This window comes from Notechis scutatus, chromosome 4 (genome assembly GCF_049901735.1).
Source record: "Notechis scutatus isolate UNSWTSFEM ecotype Mainland chromosome 4, rNotScu1.2, whole genome shotgun sequence".
NCBI lineage: Eukaryota > Metazoa > Chordata > Lepidosauria > Squamata > Elapidae > Notechis > Notechis scutatus.
Window position 1 is genome coordinate 142,051,817 of NC_142012.1, and position 17,097 is coordinate 142,068,913.

Here is a 17,097-nt window from a genome sequence, read left to right on the forward strand (position 1 = left end):
TTAATCAGTAAGTTAGGATTAAACTACCCTTAGCCCAATGATTGCCCTCAATAGAAAAAAAATAACATTCATTATTATCGTTGTCCTCCAGAATTAAATTCTGACACAGAGGAAACAACAAATTCCAAGACACCCTCAATTAACCTAATCGCCTGCCCATCTTTCATTTAACCTCACCGTCCTTCTCTCCTTGCCAATCCTGCATCCCTCGGGAGGTGGCCGCTTCACTCAAAGCCCCTCCCCTCCCCAGTAGTCGTCACGTGCGAGCAGCCGTGCGCAAACACACCGTCCAGTTTGTGAGTGACGGGTAGAGGAAGCCAATCCACGCCAACCGCTTGGTCCTCTGGGCCTATACGCGAAGGGAGGTGGGATTTCCGCAGCTCTCAGCTGGCTTGCTGACGGACCGAGGGAGGGTTCGATTATGGCTTCTGGCTAAACTGCGCTGCGGTCCTTCGTCTGGTTTGGGAGTCTCTCCTTCCTCGGTAAGGGGGTTTTCCTTCCCGCCTAAAGGCTTTGGCGTCGCGGTAGCGCCTAGGCTTCTTTCCTCTGATTGAGCGTAGGGGCCTGTCGTTGGGAGAGGCGGGGAAGCTGTTGCCTTCCCTGGCGTGATTTTGTTGTCTCTTCTCCCCCCTCCCTGCCCACCCCCGTTGATCCCTTTATTCCCTTGTTGGCCTTTGCAAACGCCGGAGCTTCTGTTGCACGGTTCGGGTTGTGCAAGATTAAAAAGAGTGGCGGGGGGGGGGGGCAGGACTGCTTTCTCCAACTCTTTCCACCCACCTTCTCAATAAAGTAACTTTCGTTTGACTTTTGCGGCTTGTTTTTTTCCCCTCTCTCTCTTCCTTCCTTTCCGTCTTCGTTTTGCGGTTTTTAGGCGGCTGGTCGGTTTGACCGCGTACCCCGGGTGGATAAGGTTCCCACGGGCTTTGTCGCAACGTCGTTTCCGCAGCGCCTTGGATGGAAGAACCTTGAAAATCGCCCCGCTTGGGGTTAGTGAAGTTCCATCAGGCGCGAGTGGGTGGGGTGCACGCCTGTTTTTCTCCCCACAGTAAGCAGAAGCTGAACCCAGTCGCACACGGGGCGGCGATTCTGGCGTCTTTGTGATGCAGCGAATGTTTGTGATGACACGAGCTTTTTCTTTCTTTTTTTTAGGGCCCTCTATTGGGCTTAGCGGGCGCCGGCAGAATTTATGCGTGCTCTTCAATAGCGCATTGAAAGGGGTAGAAAATCATTTACTGCCTCATTGTTTAGTTGTGGCAGCAGACGTGGGTTGCCTCCAACTTTGGTCACGTTGGATCGAGAACGAGTGAAAAAAAAAATTCAGTACAGTTTGGATGTGGTCATGCAGCTCTTTAGTTATTTGCCTCTAAAGTTTCGTGTAGGTTTACATATAGGGAGTGGCTTTTTGAAGACACAGTCACTAATCTGCGTGTTTACTCCAATCAAGGGATTGAGTCGTTCCCGAAATACCGTATAAACTGCTCTACAAAAGTTTGAAGTTAATATCTTGGGAAATCTCAGATTAGTTCTACCCCCCCACCCATCGAGGAAGCTATAATGCAGTTTCCCCTAAGTTGGTGTTTCCAGATTGCTGAGCTCCAGAGGCTAAAGTCTTTTTGGACCAAGGGGTAGAAGGGTTGGCAGATATGCTGTCAAATCTTGGGACATACTCCTGGTGTGATTGCTGTGAAAGTCATTTTCTGTCTTCTTGTTTCACTAAAAGTCATAGTTTAGAGTCCCATAGACTATTAATAAATAGTCTGGGATCAAAAAATGAGTGGTTGCCTTCTCTCATGTGCTTTCTTAAAAGAAATTTAAATTGTTTCTATATTGTAGTATATTGCTTATAAATAAAAATTATCCCAGTATAGTTACGAAATTTTGTTTAGCCATTTATCCATTCGTCTAATCCTTAATAGAAAAAATGTATAATACTTAAGAGGAGCCCAGGCGTTATCAAATGTCTTAGCTTGGCCCTGCTAGAAAGGCAGATAAGCAGAAAAGAAAGAAGGGTTTTCTTATTAAGTGCTGATGTTCTAAATATAATACTTAATAAGAAAGCCCTTCTTTCCTTTCTGCCTTCTTATCAGGGCCAAGCTTAGAAATTTGATAACGTCTGGGCTCCTCTTAAGTATTACACAATTTCTATTAAGGATTAAAATGAATGGATAAATAGCTTATCAAAATTTCATAACTACACAGGGATAATTTTAATTCAGTTTTTATCACCCTAAAATGAGGTGGATTTTACAACTAAAACTATAGTACTGGAAATGCGGTAACTGTATAATAAATTAAAATAACATGGTACTTTCTGTGCCTAACAACTTCCATTGGAGTTTGAGAGAAGCCTGTATCCCTTTAGTCCAACCCCCTGCTCAAGCAGGAGACCCTATCCAATTTGAGACAAGTGGCTGTCCAGCCTCTTCTTAAAAACCTCAAGTGATGAAGCCCCCACAACTTCTGAAAGCAATTGGTTAGGAAGCTTCTCCTTAGTTCCAGGTTGTTTTTTCTCCTTGATTAGTTTCCATCCATTGTTTCTTGTATTGGCTCTGGTGTTTTGGAAAATAAGTTGACCCCCCTCTTCTTTGTGGTAGGCCCTCAAATACTGGGATACCGCTATCTTGCCACTCCTAGTCCTTCTTTTGTCTAGAGTAGCCATGCCCAATTCCTGCAACCATTCTTCATATGCCTTAGTCTCCAGACCTTTAATCATTCTTAGTTGCTCTTTTCTGAGCTTTTTCTAAAGTCTGAACATTGTTTTTGTAATGTGACCAAAGCTGGATGCAGTATTCCAGGTATGGTCTTACTAAGTTTTTATAAAGTGGTACTAATGCTTCACGTGATTTTGATTCTATCCCTCTGTTTATACAACCAAGGATTAGATTAGCTTTTTTGGCTGTTGCCGCACACTGCTGGCTCACATTTCAGTGATTGTCCACTAACATTCCAAGGTCCCTCTTAGCCAGGTTTCGCCTAATCTATACTTGTACCTTTGATTTTTACTGCCTAAGTGAAAACAATCTGAAGACAAATATCAGCAGCTTTTATAATCAAATTATATCTCATCTACTCTAGATTAAAAAGGAGTTCTAACATATGTTTTATGATTTGGGGCTAAAATTATCTAAGACAAGCCCATTGTTCCTATGTAGGCTGTGAAATCTCTAGTTGACCCAGTTTCCTGTACCAATGCATGGAAGTTCTAGTCTCCCAAAAACATATTTCAATTTTTACAATATCAGCAGCAAGATGACTCAAAGATCCAGGGCTGTTGAGCAGCAGGGCAGTTACCATACTAGGAACAATCACAGCTTCTATCTATCTTCTATCTTCTCTTTCCCATTTTCAAGAAACAGGTAGTTCTCGGTTAACAATAATAATTGGGGTTGGATATCTGTCACTAAGCAATGTGGTCATATAAAGATTGACATAATAATCTTGACACTTCCCATTGCTATTGTTAAGTGAGTATCATGCATCATTAAACTACTCCCAGATAGCTCAGAAGCAGCCTGGCCATCAGGTTATGTAGTGTAAATGTAGCAGGTCCAGGAGTGGCTGCTGCCATGCAGGGCAGAATTCAAGTATGGTAGAACTTGTACCTGAAGAAGCAGAGGGGAGGAGTTTGGGCAATATGAGAGAGAGGCCCAGATTAAGAGACTATGAAGTCCCAAGATGGATTGTGGGGGGAGACATGTACAGGTTCAGGTAGCTGCACTCTAGAATCTCTCAGGATATACCTAGTATTAAAAGGTTACAGCTTTAGTTTTGCAAGATTTTCTGTCCACTAGGTGCAAGCAAATAAAGGATTGGTTTCAATCAGGATTTTGCTGTGTTGTCCTTGAGGTTGATCCTGAAATCAATCTTACCGAACTCTTATTTCTTAGTAAGGAGCAGGAAAATTTCAAGCATGACTACAGATCCAAAAGTGTGCCAGTAACGCCATAGCAGCTAGCAGCATCCTTACTCCAGCACCACCAGCAGGTAGAGGTACAGATCAATAATTTACAAGCTGCTGTAGTGCAATTGTGCAACAAGTTATCTTGCACTCTATGACAACTTACCAGAGAAATACAGAGTAGTTATAGACCAACTAAGAATCTTTCTGGCTCACAATGAAATGTTCAACAATAGTAGAGCAGTGGAATGCCGAACAGATCACATTAGTGTAATCTTTTTATTGAATTTGCTGAAAGAGCGGGGCTGTGAAATGGGCCATTCCAATGATAGAAGGCAATGACCTGATACTGGACAACTACCAGAACTTCCTCACGAGATTTAGACACAATTTCAGCGATACCATTCAGAGAATCACAGTCAGTTGGGGGATTTGGAAACTCAAACAGAGGAATAAGAAAATAAGCTTGTTCATCTCAAATGTTTAAATTGTTGGCCTCGGATGGTGGATGGAATGAAGTGGCATTTATCCAATTTAGAATGGGGTTGAGTGATGACACTCGAGATGAATTGGTATGGCAGGGTTTGTTTGTTTGTTTTTGCCTCATTAGATGATCCAGGATTTTTTGATTAATTGATACTCGTTTGGAAAAATTGAAGCAGAGCAAGGACACCAGAGGCAGAGATGCCTGCAAGTTGGTAATCATGATTTCTAACAGTCGCATCTCCAGACACGGACAGGGAAGCCAGTGCAAATTGGAACTGTCAATAAGTCAGTCTCAGAGGAGGAGATGGGGAAAGGCAAAGAGATCTGTACATCTGTTTTTACTGTGGAGTTTCAGGGCATATAGCCAGGACCTATATAGTGAGAAAACCAACAGCGGAAACTAGAGCATCTGAACAACCTGCCAGCAAGTACCTACTGTCATCCACAGGTGCTAACCAGGGGAACGCCACTAGCCTCCATCATGAGAGTTCACAGGAAGGAACCAGCCAACAAATAAAGAGAGCTCAAGACGAAGGGGGGTAAGAATATTTTTTTCTTACTCCTGTCACTATAACATTAGAACTGGGTTGTATGGTAGTAATAGAAGCTTTCACATCACAAACTTTATAGATATAGAGGTAGTGCATAAATCACAGTAAAATTACCAAACTTGTAGAAGAAGAGACTGTAGATGGCCAGACTTTGAAGGTGGTTCTTGTTTTGCAGTTCATTGCTCTAGTACCGCTGCAAATTGAATTCTTGCCCTTTTATGTAACTGCTTCCTTGCAAGTACCTATGGTGTTAGACTCTTCCTGATTGTGGCTCTATAAACCATGAGTGAGTTGGCGACTTGGGCAATCTGCTTTTCCTCTCCACTTCCATGCTCTCCTTGGTGTTTATAGTGAGTGTCCAGCCAGAGTATGTGGAATACCTACTAAGCATGCTGATTTTGCAGATGTCTTTGGAGAGCAGGAGGAGGCCACCGCACTTCTACCTCAAAAGGGCTGTGATTGCACAATTTGACCTGAAACTTGGAGCAAAAATTCCAGGCAAAAGACATTATCCCATGTATACCAAAGTATTTTAAAGGAATATCTTGATGGTCTGCTAAATCTCTTTTTAAGATTTCCCCCTAAATCCCCAGTCTCTGCCCCAGTCTTTTTCATTGAAAAAAAAATGAAAAAGTGCACACCATTCATGATTGCAAGGATCTTAGCTAGGACATGTTATGGGATCATTATCCACTTCCTGTAATATCAGACCTGTTAGACCAGCTGCAGAATGTCTGCATCTTTAGACCAGAGGAATGTTTACAATCTCAATCAGGTAAAAGAGGGACCTAAGTATCTGACTGCCTTCAATATACGGTTTGAAAGTTTGAAGATATTGTTATTTGGACTAGCAAATTATGGAACAGTATTTTTCAGATTAATGAATCATGTTTGGAGTACTTCCTTTTTTAAAAAAGAAGTCCATATTTAAATATCAAGAGAAAAGCTTTGGTCTCTAGCATTGTCTTAATTTTCAACAGGCCCGCAGAACCTTTGTAGTTTAGTGTTTAGTTCTGTGACGGTCTGCCTAGATAAATGAAATATTAATAAGAAAAGGCTCAAGAGATTCTCGCCAACTTGCTTTTGGGTAAGTGCATCTTTTGTGACTAATCAAGAAATCTATTTTGTAAGGGCACTTATAACCATTTTGTAAGGGCACCCAAATTAACTTTTCAGAATTCTTGATCTGCCTATGGGACAAAGGTTATGGAATCTAGGCTGTAATTAGATAAACCTGTCAGGTTTCCCAATATGAGATAGGCAGTAAAATAAGATGTTACTTTATAGCTTAGATCAACATCTTGGCTTGGCTTGGGAAAAAACACAAGATTAAGTGGTAGCTGGCAGATTTTTGATTGTTAAACTTGATTTACAAGGATTGATGGTGAAGGTGGTATTTGGGTAGATCTGGTTAGGACTCTGCTTTATTATTATAGGGTATAATAACAGGTTTTTGAAAGACTCCCAGAATATCCCTCTGTCTCCCTTCACACAAAACAGAATAAAGCTGAGTTTGCCTTGAGTTTGTTTCATGCCTCATCTCTCCCAGGATAGAGTTGATATTTACTGAATAGTTCTTGGATTTGTTCTTCAGGGTTATTGCTGAACACTTATGGGTGTGATGAGTGAATGGGAAGGGGGTTATATGGCTTGTTGATCAAATGCTTTGCAGAAGCATTCTTGGTGTTTGAATTGGTCCATCGCTTTAGTGGAATGTGGTTTTTAGTGGGTGATGGAATCCTTTGACTTAGAAAAGAGGGACAAAAATTGGGAATGATTAGAAGTAAATGTGCAAGCAGTGCTATTGTGATGGCAAGTATGGAGATTTATGACAGGAAATGTATGCTCTCAAAGAACCTTCCTTACCCTTCCAGCCTCTGCACTTGGTCCCAAGGCCTGGTCATTGGAGTAGAGTTTCAGATGCTGCAACCAAATGCAAAGTCAATCTGTGATAAGACTATGAAAGGGCTGACCTAGTGTGTATTATCAACCTTTCCTTAGCAGCAAGAGATATTGGAGCATCACTAGAGGAAATTGAAAAGAAAATCCAATTGGGCAAAGATAAGAACATTTATTAGGGATTACCATGTGTTAAAACAACTTGTTGCTCCACTTTTATTGCTGCCCAAATAGCCAGCCAATGCCTTGTATTGGATGCACCTGGGTCCCTCTTGCATAAGGAGCAAAGAAACAGTATTTGTATGTGCTTGTGGTTGACTTTTTTTTTAGCAAGGTCAGGGGAGAGAAGCCTGATCTGGTCATGTGTTGTAGTCCCTCTGCTATGCCCTGGCGGATGGCTGATTCCATCCAGGCCCTGATGTGAGGTGGAACCTCGGAGGTAGAGGGTTCATCGTGGCGCAGACCAGCGGCTGTGGGTGTAAAGGTGGCTTCGGGAGTCCGTCTAGTCGGAGGTCCGGGGGTCGGAAGACCCTGAAGCGAACTGCGCCTAGGTAGGGAAGAGGGGTCTGAGGGGAGAGGTTGAGCAGAGGTAGAAGGGGTTGGAGGAGGAGGTATTGACGGCTCCGAGCGGGACTCCCTTGAACGCCGGTCAAACTCTTTTTCCAACGCTTTGTGGCGCCTTAAGGCGTCACGTTGGGCGGCCTTGGAAGGTTCCTTGTCCTGTCTAGATCCCTTAGGTTCCTTGTCCTGCCTGCGCAAGTAGTGGGACTTTGCCTTAGCCTTCAAAGAAGGACGTTTAGAGGGATTGTCGTCTGCCATGTTAGATAACAAATACTAGCAAAGGCGGTTGGCTCGCCCAGAGCAGGCCTGGATGAGGCCGGGTGAAGGTGAAGCTGGCCCTCTCCCCTTTTGGAATTTGATAAGTACAGAGATAACAGTAAGGTACCTAAGAAATATAGTATGTACAGAAAAATAGATACTCTAATTTGTAATTCTTCTTTTCCTTTTGATTGTTTTTCTTTATTAGGTTATTTGTGCCAAATGTATATACAGGTTATCCGTATATATTTATATATCTACGAAAAAATATTATTGAACAAAACAAAAATTATATATATATATATATATATATATATATATATATATATATATATATATATATATATATATATATATATATATATATATATATATATATATATATATATATATATATATATATATATATATATATATATATATATATATATATATATATATATCTATATCTATATCTATATCTATATCTGAAGCACATCCCAGTCTCTGGATGCTCCGAGCGGCTCGAGGGAGAATGGTGTCTAGCTATTCTTGATCTTTCGGCAGCTTTTAATACTGTTGATCAAAAGATACTGTTGATACTGGTATCTTTCTAATTGGTTTAGGAGGTTTGGGGTGGGTGCCCTTCTCTTCAGCAGGTGCCTTCCTTTGAGGCGGGTTCCAATTGGTGTTGGGATGGGGAAGAGATTGGGCTATGAGCCTTCCCCCCCCCACTCCTATTTAATATCCACATGAAGCTAGGAGACAATCTGTTGGCAATGGATTAAGTGTTATCAGTATTTGTTCATTTATACTTGTATTCTGACTATTATTTTTACAAATAACTCAAGGCAGAGAACATATCCAGCACTCCTCCTCCTATTTTCCCCACAATGATAAGTATGCTGATGAGACTCAGTTAAATAACTGTACTCTAGGTCAGGGATCCCCAACCTTTTCGGCCGCGCCCGGTTCCGGCGTCAGCTGGGCGCCGCGACCCGGTTCGGCGTCAGCTGGGCGCCGCCATCTTTTTTTGACGAAAAATCACTTCCGGTGGCGTCACGGAAGTGATTTTCGTCAAAAATCATATGCTGCCAGCGCTTCGGTGAGCTTTTCGGGTAGAAATGGCTTTCTACCGGAAAAGCTCAAGCGCTGGCGCCGCCATCTTTTGACGAAAAATTGCTTTTTTACCAAAAAGATGGCGGCGCCAGCAACCAGCGGACCCGGTAAGGCTTGTTCCAGCGGACCCGGTACCGGTCCGCGGACCGGCGGTTGGGGACCCCTGCTCTAGGTCATACAGTGCCTGGCAGCTAACTGGATGAGACGGAACAGGTTTGGACTCAAACTATTGTAGAGAATAAGGAAGATGACCTTCACAAAAATAGGGTTCAGTGATCTCCCCCACTCAGTCACCCACCCCCATTTCTGGAGGGTGTCTTTTGTTAACTCTAGGTGTAAGAGCATTCTCCTAAACTGAATTGGCCAGGGGCAAGAGGGCCTTTGGTTAAATCCATGATGTGCATCAGTTGTGACTATTCTTCGATTGAGAGATTCTGCTCGTGGTCACTCATACTTTAATCATTTTACCCAATTCCCAATCGAATGGTTGCAGTGAACACTACACGGGGTACCATTTTTTAAAGCATTTGGAAGGTGCAGCTTATCCAGAATATAGCAGTGTGGCCCATTTTGGGTGTATCATATTATGTGCATGTAAGACCACTGTTATGTGGGCTGCTCTGACTTTCAGTAGGTTTTTAGATACAATTCAGCATGCTAGTTACCACTTTTAAAGCATAGGGCCAGGATACTTGGTAGTCTGCCTCTCTCTCCCTGTTCTACCTGATTTGAAAAGATGGCCATGTGCCAGATCCCTTCTGTGAAACAACGTTATCTTATGAGACCTTTTCTGTTGCAGTGCCTGCCTTGTGGAACAGCACTCATTCCCACTGCTAAGGCCTCAGCCCTATTGGCCTTTCAGATGTCCTTAAAAAAGGAATCATGATTATAGTGGAATCCAATGTATGTGTTTTGCTCTGTCATGATTGAAGAATCGGTTATTTTATCAGAAGTCTTTTATTGTTATTGTTGCTGTTTTTAATATGCTTGTTTTTATTACTTGTTAGCCACTTAGAATTATTTAATTAAGATTGGTAGCCATGTACATTTGTAAAATAAATGCATCTTGGCTAGGTTAGAATGCTTATTCCAGACAAAACCATATGTAACACATGATTGCCCGCTCACTGCCAGTGCAAAGATATATTTTTAGGGTTTTAAACGTAGGCTTCTTCTCCTTACCTTCATGAATTGACTGGTCCTTGGTGTTAATACTTGGTGGTCTGTGCAATTCCCCCATGCTTGCGTAATGACCATCTCCAGCCTGGAAACTTTTGCTTCCCACCTTCCCAACCTTAGCCTTTACAAAATATGTGATAACATTTTCCTTATAATTCAGGAATAGTAACATGCAGGTAGTCCCTGTTTAATGGCCACAACTGTTACCTGCAGTTCTGTCATTAAGCAAAGCAATTGCTAATTGACACTATGACTGCGCTTTCTGAACTTGCTTCAACTTTTCTTCTCCTTTCTGTGGCTACGAGAGTCCAGAGAGAGTGGGGATGACTCCTGTTCTCGTTGATTGGACTGAGTCTGCTTAATTGAATTTAGCTCCACCCTGCACTGTTGGCCACGCCCCAGCTTTCGACTCAGTCCCAGCCAGGATGGACCTGTTCAGGAAAGCTCCAATTTCAGTTTACTGAAGTAGACTTATTTCGTTTTAAAAAAGGATCAAAAGCAGCGATTAAAAGAAAGAAAAGAGTGATACAGGCCATAGTTCCCCAGGAATGGCCCAGCGGCTTAGCAAAAAGTGTTTCCAGCACCTCCAGCCAAGAGGGGTGGAGAGCTAAGGGCAGCGGTGGGTGGGTATATGTTTAGGGATTGTCATGTGTGTGTGCGCGTGTTGGGTCTGGTCTCTGGGTGTTAAAATCACCCTGTGCTTCTTAGAATACCCCTTGTCAATAACTTCTTAGACTGTGTGCTATTTATTTAACAACCGGATATTTAGCTTGCTTTTATAACTTGTGGCTATAATTAGATCACCTCTTAAAGCATTTCTTATACTTCAGTGATGACATGTTTCAATTAGATCAGAGTGTGAATGCTTTTACAATGACATCAATTAACAATGGTTGAGGTTGCCAGAAGAGCAAGAGCCAGAACTTTATATCTCCTTCGACACCCAAAGGGGTAAAACGGGAAAAGAAAAAGGAGAAGTGAATGTTTTTTTCATATCTCGATTCTCTTTTTTGTTCTTTTCAGGAATTTCATTAAGATGCTACTATCAGTAGGAATGTTAATGTTGTCTGCCACTCAGATTTATACTATTCTCACAGTTCAGTTGTTTGCTTTTTTAAACCTATTGCCAGTAGAAGCCGATATCTTAGCGGTAAGTTTTATAATTATTTTATAGCATAAAATATTCCTCAAAAATGATACTCAACCTTTTAAACCTAGGTTAGTTGCATGTTAGATACAGACTCAAGTATTTCACCAGATCCTATGGCTAAATTTTTCATAGCACATACCCTAACTTACATTTCCCACTGGTCTGTACTATCTCAACTATCTATAACACCCACTACCTCATTATCTCATCTTGCTTCCCATTAAGCAATAATCTGTTATTTTGCTATTATTTCCCTTGTCTTTCCCGCCTTCTTGCATTTCTTTTTATGAACTATAAAAAAATAAAACTATGTGCCCGTCTTTTGAATCTGATATGACTTCACTCATTTGCAGAATGGCTGTATCCCATTTAGCATTTAACCCTAATGCGTTATTCAAAGGTAATTATGGCCTCAGTTCAATTTTGCTTTTCCAAAGCCTTGTTCCATAGATGCACAAACTTGTCAGTGGCCAAATATAGCTTTAGAAAAATGAGTTGAGGGCCTCTTTGCTACTAGGGCAAAGTAGAAACTGTGCTTGCTTACAGCAGGTGAATGTATCCACAGAAAAGCATATTTTTGTTCAGCTCATATCCTTTTTTTTTCATAAATTGCCTTCCATCTTCTCCCAACTTAAGTCTTAAAAGTCTTAAATTGTAATTTATGACCAACGTATGATATATGAGTAATGACTTGGGGAGCCACACAGGGAGCAATCTGTGGGTCAAAGTATATGCCCATATTTTACTAAGCAACCTCTGCAGAAGTCTCTTTCTGCCAAAAAGAATCTCTATTGCTCCTTTCTGTGCTTTATTTTTTCAATGACTGCTAAGTAAGCCAATTCTTAGTACAGAATATTTCTATTTAATAAAATGTTTTCAGTATTTCTCAACAAAAATTAGTGCTTATATTTCTCCACATTTCATTTATTCTCCACTGATAAGTTTTCAGTTCTGTAAATGTACTGTAAGTAATATTAATTTTAACTTGCTCTAGTTTATGTTTAAGTTAGTTTCACATTGAAAAAGTCATATATAAGATTTAAGTAAGTTTTATATGATTGTTACTTCCTTTTTTTGGTGTAGCAAACAGAATAGAAGCAAAAAGCTGACTAAATTTCTAAATGTTGAGTTTTTCTCTCTTTCTGGCACTTTCTGACTTTCCATAAAAGGAAATTAGTTTACAGTCTCTACAGTTATTCATGGATTTGGTTTAAATATCAGTTTTAATAGATGAAAGCAAAACGAATCTTATATTTGGGCTATTTTAAATTTTCAAAATTAGAAGTGTCTTGATCTGTACTTTGTAACAATCCTTTTGCAAATATTGCTGTTTAACTTAAGAGTATGTTATTTGAATTCTACTGTACAGTTATGTAATAATATGTCATATGGCTAATTTTGCAGTTTAATATATGATATATGTTTCTTGTGTATTATAGTTTAATTTTGAAAATGCAACACAGACATTTGATGACTTACCAGCAAGATTTGGTTATAGGTTGCCTACTGAAGGTTTGAAGGTAAGAAGGAATAATTTGAAACAGATTATTAAATGGTAATTTACCTGATGGTAATTTATGAATATACAAATAATCATCTGCTGTTGAAAGAAAAATTTGGGGATTCTTGTTTAAACAAACATAATGTTCTTGCCATTTGAAATACTAATTGAGCGCTTTGAGGTAACCTAATCCATCTGTAATTGAGTACCTCATCTTTTAACCTTAAATATTCTGTTAGATCTCTGTATTAATGAACATCTTCAGCATATTTGTGTTAAATTTTGATTCTCTCACTGGATTGTTACTTTGAGCGCAGATCATCATAGAAAAATGGAAAATAATAAGCTGCTGTATATTTTATAATTTTCTCTAGTGTCCTGTAATCTTTATCACCTTGCCTTTGTGAGCAAGCAATCTAACTGTTCCAGCTAGAGAAGAGACCTTGGTAACATGGCACCTGTTACAGTCTTTTACATAAGTACTTTTCAAATCAGGGACTGAATGTAGGTCTGTTGATTAGGAATTCTCAGCTCCTGTGCAGTGTCTTCAGGGCTGTAATGAGCATTAGGTCAGTATATGTTCTGGTGATATTCCTATCAAATATCATATTCTCAACTAACAACAAATTATGCATCTAACTTTCCGTTGCACTCATTTTTCTCTTGCTTTGAGTGGAACAGTTAGTTATTATACAGTCTGCACTACTAACTTACTTTGATAACAGTTGCAATGGCAGTATTTCTTAGAATAAACTGCTTGAGAATTCTGTCATCTAAATTGCCAATTTACAATCAAAACATGATGCTTGTTTTCAGAAACATTTGGTTCTATATAGCCTTAATATGCGATAATAGCTAATGCCAAGATCAAAAGGAATTGCAGAATGTTGTACATAAATTTCTAGAGTGATGTATTCTGAGAATGCTTTGGTTTTGGTATTGACTGGGATCTTTGTCACTTGTTTTCAAATGTAATTGCAAGAAATTTGGCAAATTAGCACCTTAAGGTAAATATAATGTATTAGTTGTCAGGTTGTATTTCTGCTAATGCTGTAAAATGCATCAGAAAATGTGTTAGCTTGTACCAAGAGTTCTTGAATTATTGTCTACTGGTCTAATTGTTTTTAAAATAAAGTAATATATAGGCCGTCTCTTGGAACATGAGAAAATGTTATCTTGGTTCATGGAGAGAAAATCTGTATGGTCAGTAGGAATCGAAAACCATTTGATGGCACATAATCAATCAATCAAGGGAACATTGCCTTGTATCAATGAATGGACTTGTGCACATCTCAGTGACATTCAGCTATACCATTAGTGTTGTATACTTTCAAAAGGGTATCCATGTTAGTCCAGTCACTGAAAACAGCAAATAGAATACAATCCATTTGAAAAACCCACTCCAGAATTCTACCAAGAGAACCACATAGATTTTTCAAAGCGAGGACAATGTCAATATGGTACTGGAAGATGAGTCCCATGGGTTAAGTATAGAATGAACATTCAATGAGAAAGTATTCCACTGCAAAGAACAAAGGGCAAATAGGAATAGCTTTTATGTTGGAGATGTACCTGGATTCAAATTAAATGAACATTCAGCTGCTGGTGTCAAAACCATGAATTAAGGCGAATGTCAGACAAAAGTATCAGGATTCACCATGTTGGCATTCTACTATTAGCAAAAACATCCTCAAATGATATTACATTAATTATAGAAGAATGGAATGCTGAAATTGGAATCAAATAGCATCTGCACTAACAGGAAAAACAGTGTTTTGCCAAATTTTAGCAGTTTACAGTAGCAAAATATGTTACAAATCAAGATGAATGAATACATTTGTTACATGATGGACAATACTAGAATCAACTTAAGTGTGTAGTGTGCAAAGCAAGGATGGAGGAGCTGTCTTCAGACATCAAAAATAAGGTCTGGGGCTGATTGTGGTTCAGATCATGAAATAATTACTAGAAAATTACAAACAAAACTAAAAAATACTGGCCAACAAGATAGGGTAATCTTATCAGTAAGTAGTCTGCATGATAATGCAGTGAATATAAAAAAAATATCTAGACTTGATAAATAGACTGCTTGAAGAACTATGTTTTGAAATGAATGACATCATTAAAGATGAAATAAACAAAAATACATTGAATGAACAACAAAACAAAAAGAAGATGAAATGTCTGTTTGCTAGTATAGTGGCAAAAAGGTAGAAGGTGATAGTGAAAACTTGCCAAACTAAACACAGAGAGGAGCAAGAGGTAAGGAAATATATTTAAATAAGCAGTGCAAATAAATTGAGGATAATTATTCTGGAAGTGCAATTTATTTAAGAGGTTTACATAAATCAGTGCAAATTTTGTGTACAGAAGAAACATTGTAAAAGGCAAGACAAAAATCTATTGAAGAAAAAAGATAAAGAACATGATAAAAATATATGGAAAAATTTGTATGAGAGCATCCCCATTGATGAGATATTCCCCCCCACCCTCCCTCCCTCCCTCTCCCTCTCTCTCTCTCTCTCTCTCTCTCTGTGTGTGTGTGTATGGGTGTGTAGTTTGATTTCTGAACTAGAGCCAGGGATCTGGAAAATGAAGTGAAATGGACTACAGGAAATATTGCTAACAATGAGTTGTGAGATTTAATGAAATATCATCAACTATTTAAAGCTTATTTTCTTACTTTATTGATTAAATTTATATGCCACCTATCTTCTGGCTGAAGGCAACTTTAAGATGATATGGTTGAAATGCTAAGAGTTTTCTGCTTGCAGACTGATAGAAAGAAAAAACCTTTATTCCGATATTAAAAAGAACAGTATTAAAGAATGTTCAAAGCACAAATTGCACTTATCTCATATGGCAGTAAGAAAATGCTCAATTTTTTTCCTATCCAGGCTTTAGCATGCACAGAAAGAGCTACAAGATGTTTAAGTTGGATTCAGAAGAGGCAGAAGCATCTGATATTATATTGCAAACATCTGATGAATAATGGAAAAGACAAGGGACTTTCAAGCATACATTATTATTATATTTTGCTTTATTAATTATATAACTGCAAACCACAACAAAAAAAAACCCTTAAAAATACTGGATTACCTCATCTACCTGTTGAATAATTTATGCAATCACCAGGAAATAACTGTTAGAAGGAATATGGAGCAACTACATGGTTCAAGATTGTATCCTGTGGTTTCTCAAAGAAATAATGTTTATGCAGAGTGCCTGAGGAAAAAAACCCAGAAACTGGAATTAAGGTTGCTGGGAGAAACATCAGCAACCTCAGATATGCTAATGATGCCATTTTGATGACTAAAAGGAAAGTGGAAGTAACTACAATAAGTTACTCTTATTGAAAGTAAAAGAGTACAAAAGCCAGTCTGCTGGTCAATATTTCTGATTCTGTCAACAAGCAATGAAGCCCAATGTGAACAGATAATAAGGAAACTAGGCTCAAAGATGCACCATGGTATTCATAAAATAAAGTGACATCTGCTGTGGCAAATCTAGACAAAATGCTAAAGTGCAAAAATATCACACCAACAGCAAAATTACATTTTGTCAAGATGATGTTTTTTTTAGATGAAACATGTACTTTGAAAGCTTGTTTATCAGAAAGGTTGAACAATGAAAAAGTGATGCCTTTGAATTGTGGTAATGGGAAAACTGAGAATACTTTGGACTGTAAGAACAAATAATTCAATACTCCATAAAACTCACAGGAAGATGAAGATAAAGGTTAAATATGTTGGGCCTGTACCATGAAGACAGGAGTAACTGGAGAAGACCCAACGCTTGTTGAATCAGAAACCATTAGTGAAAAGGCTGACAGAAAACAAGATGGGAAAATACACTGTTATTGAGCTTACAAGAAATGAAAGGAGAACTTATTGATGGACAGTCCTGGTAAATTGATGTCCATTGTGTCACAGAAGTAACTAAATAACTAGCAATTACATATTGGGGGTATAATTAAATACATCTGAAAGACAGGCACATTTGAACTGTATTATCTGACAGGAGTTGAATCCTGTGAACAATTAGGCAATAGAAAGTTAAAGTTCACTTAATGACTGGCATAAAGGGTGATGAAATTAGGAGAGACTCACTTAATGACTGCATCACTTAGTGATAGAAGTTCCAGTTCCAGTTGTCATAAGTTGAGGACTACTTGTGAAGGGACCACTCTATTTAAGCTTTGATTCAAAAAGTCTATATCATAGTTGTATTGTATACTATTTCCTTCTCTGGTGATTACACCCAACAGGGCCAAAGATCCTGAGAGGGCCTATGTTTTCCCTTCTCAAGATATAAAATGAAGATTAAATAAAATTCTTATTCTGCTCCTGATGAAAGTACCTAAAATGCATTAACCAAAAGGTACTTAAAATACTATAAAATTGGCAGGCTGCAACAAAAGCTTTTTAATATATGCTTAAAACTTAAACTTTTATACCTATCTGTGTATTTAAGTACATTCTTAAGTGGTTTGCTGGATCAATGCCCATGTGAAGTA

At 39.0% G+C, this 17,097-nt stretch overlaps 1 protein-coding gene across 3 annotated transcripts in view; it reads left to right on the forward strand.

Moving 5' to 3' along the window:
• The first annotated feature begins 394 nt into the window (after window positions 1-394).
• The window catches only part of RNF13 (ring finger protein 13), a 41,551-nt gene continuing 24,848 nt past the window's right edge, over window positions 395-17,097 (forward strand). For 2 of the 3 annotated variants that reach the window (XM_026664959.2, XM_026664942.2), the window contains exons 1-3: window positions 395-482; window positions 10,954-11,080; window positions 12,520-12,600. Coding sequence is in view for 2 of the 3 variants with exons in the window: in XM_026664942.2 (XP_026520727.1) it covers window positions 10,967-11,080; window positions 12,520-12,600 (195 nt within the window). In the remaining variant the exon portion in view is untranslated. Of the gene's footprint in view, window positions 483-4,832; window positions 4,922-10,952; window positions 11,081-12,519; window positions 12,601-17,097 lie in introns of all 3 variants that reach the window. The other variant, XM_087965143.1, reaches the window with a different exon arrangement.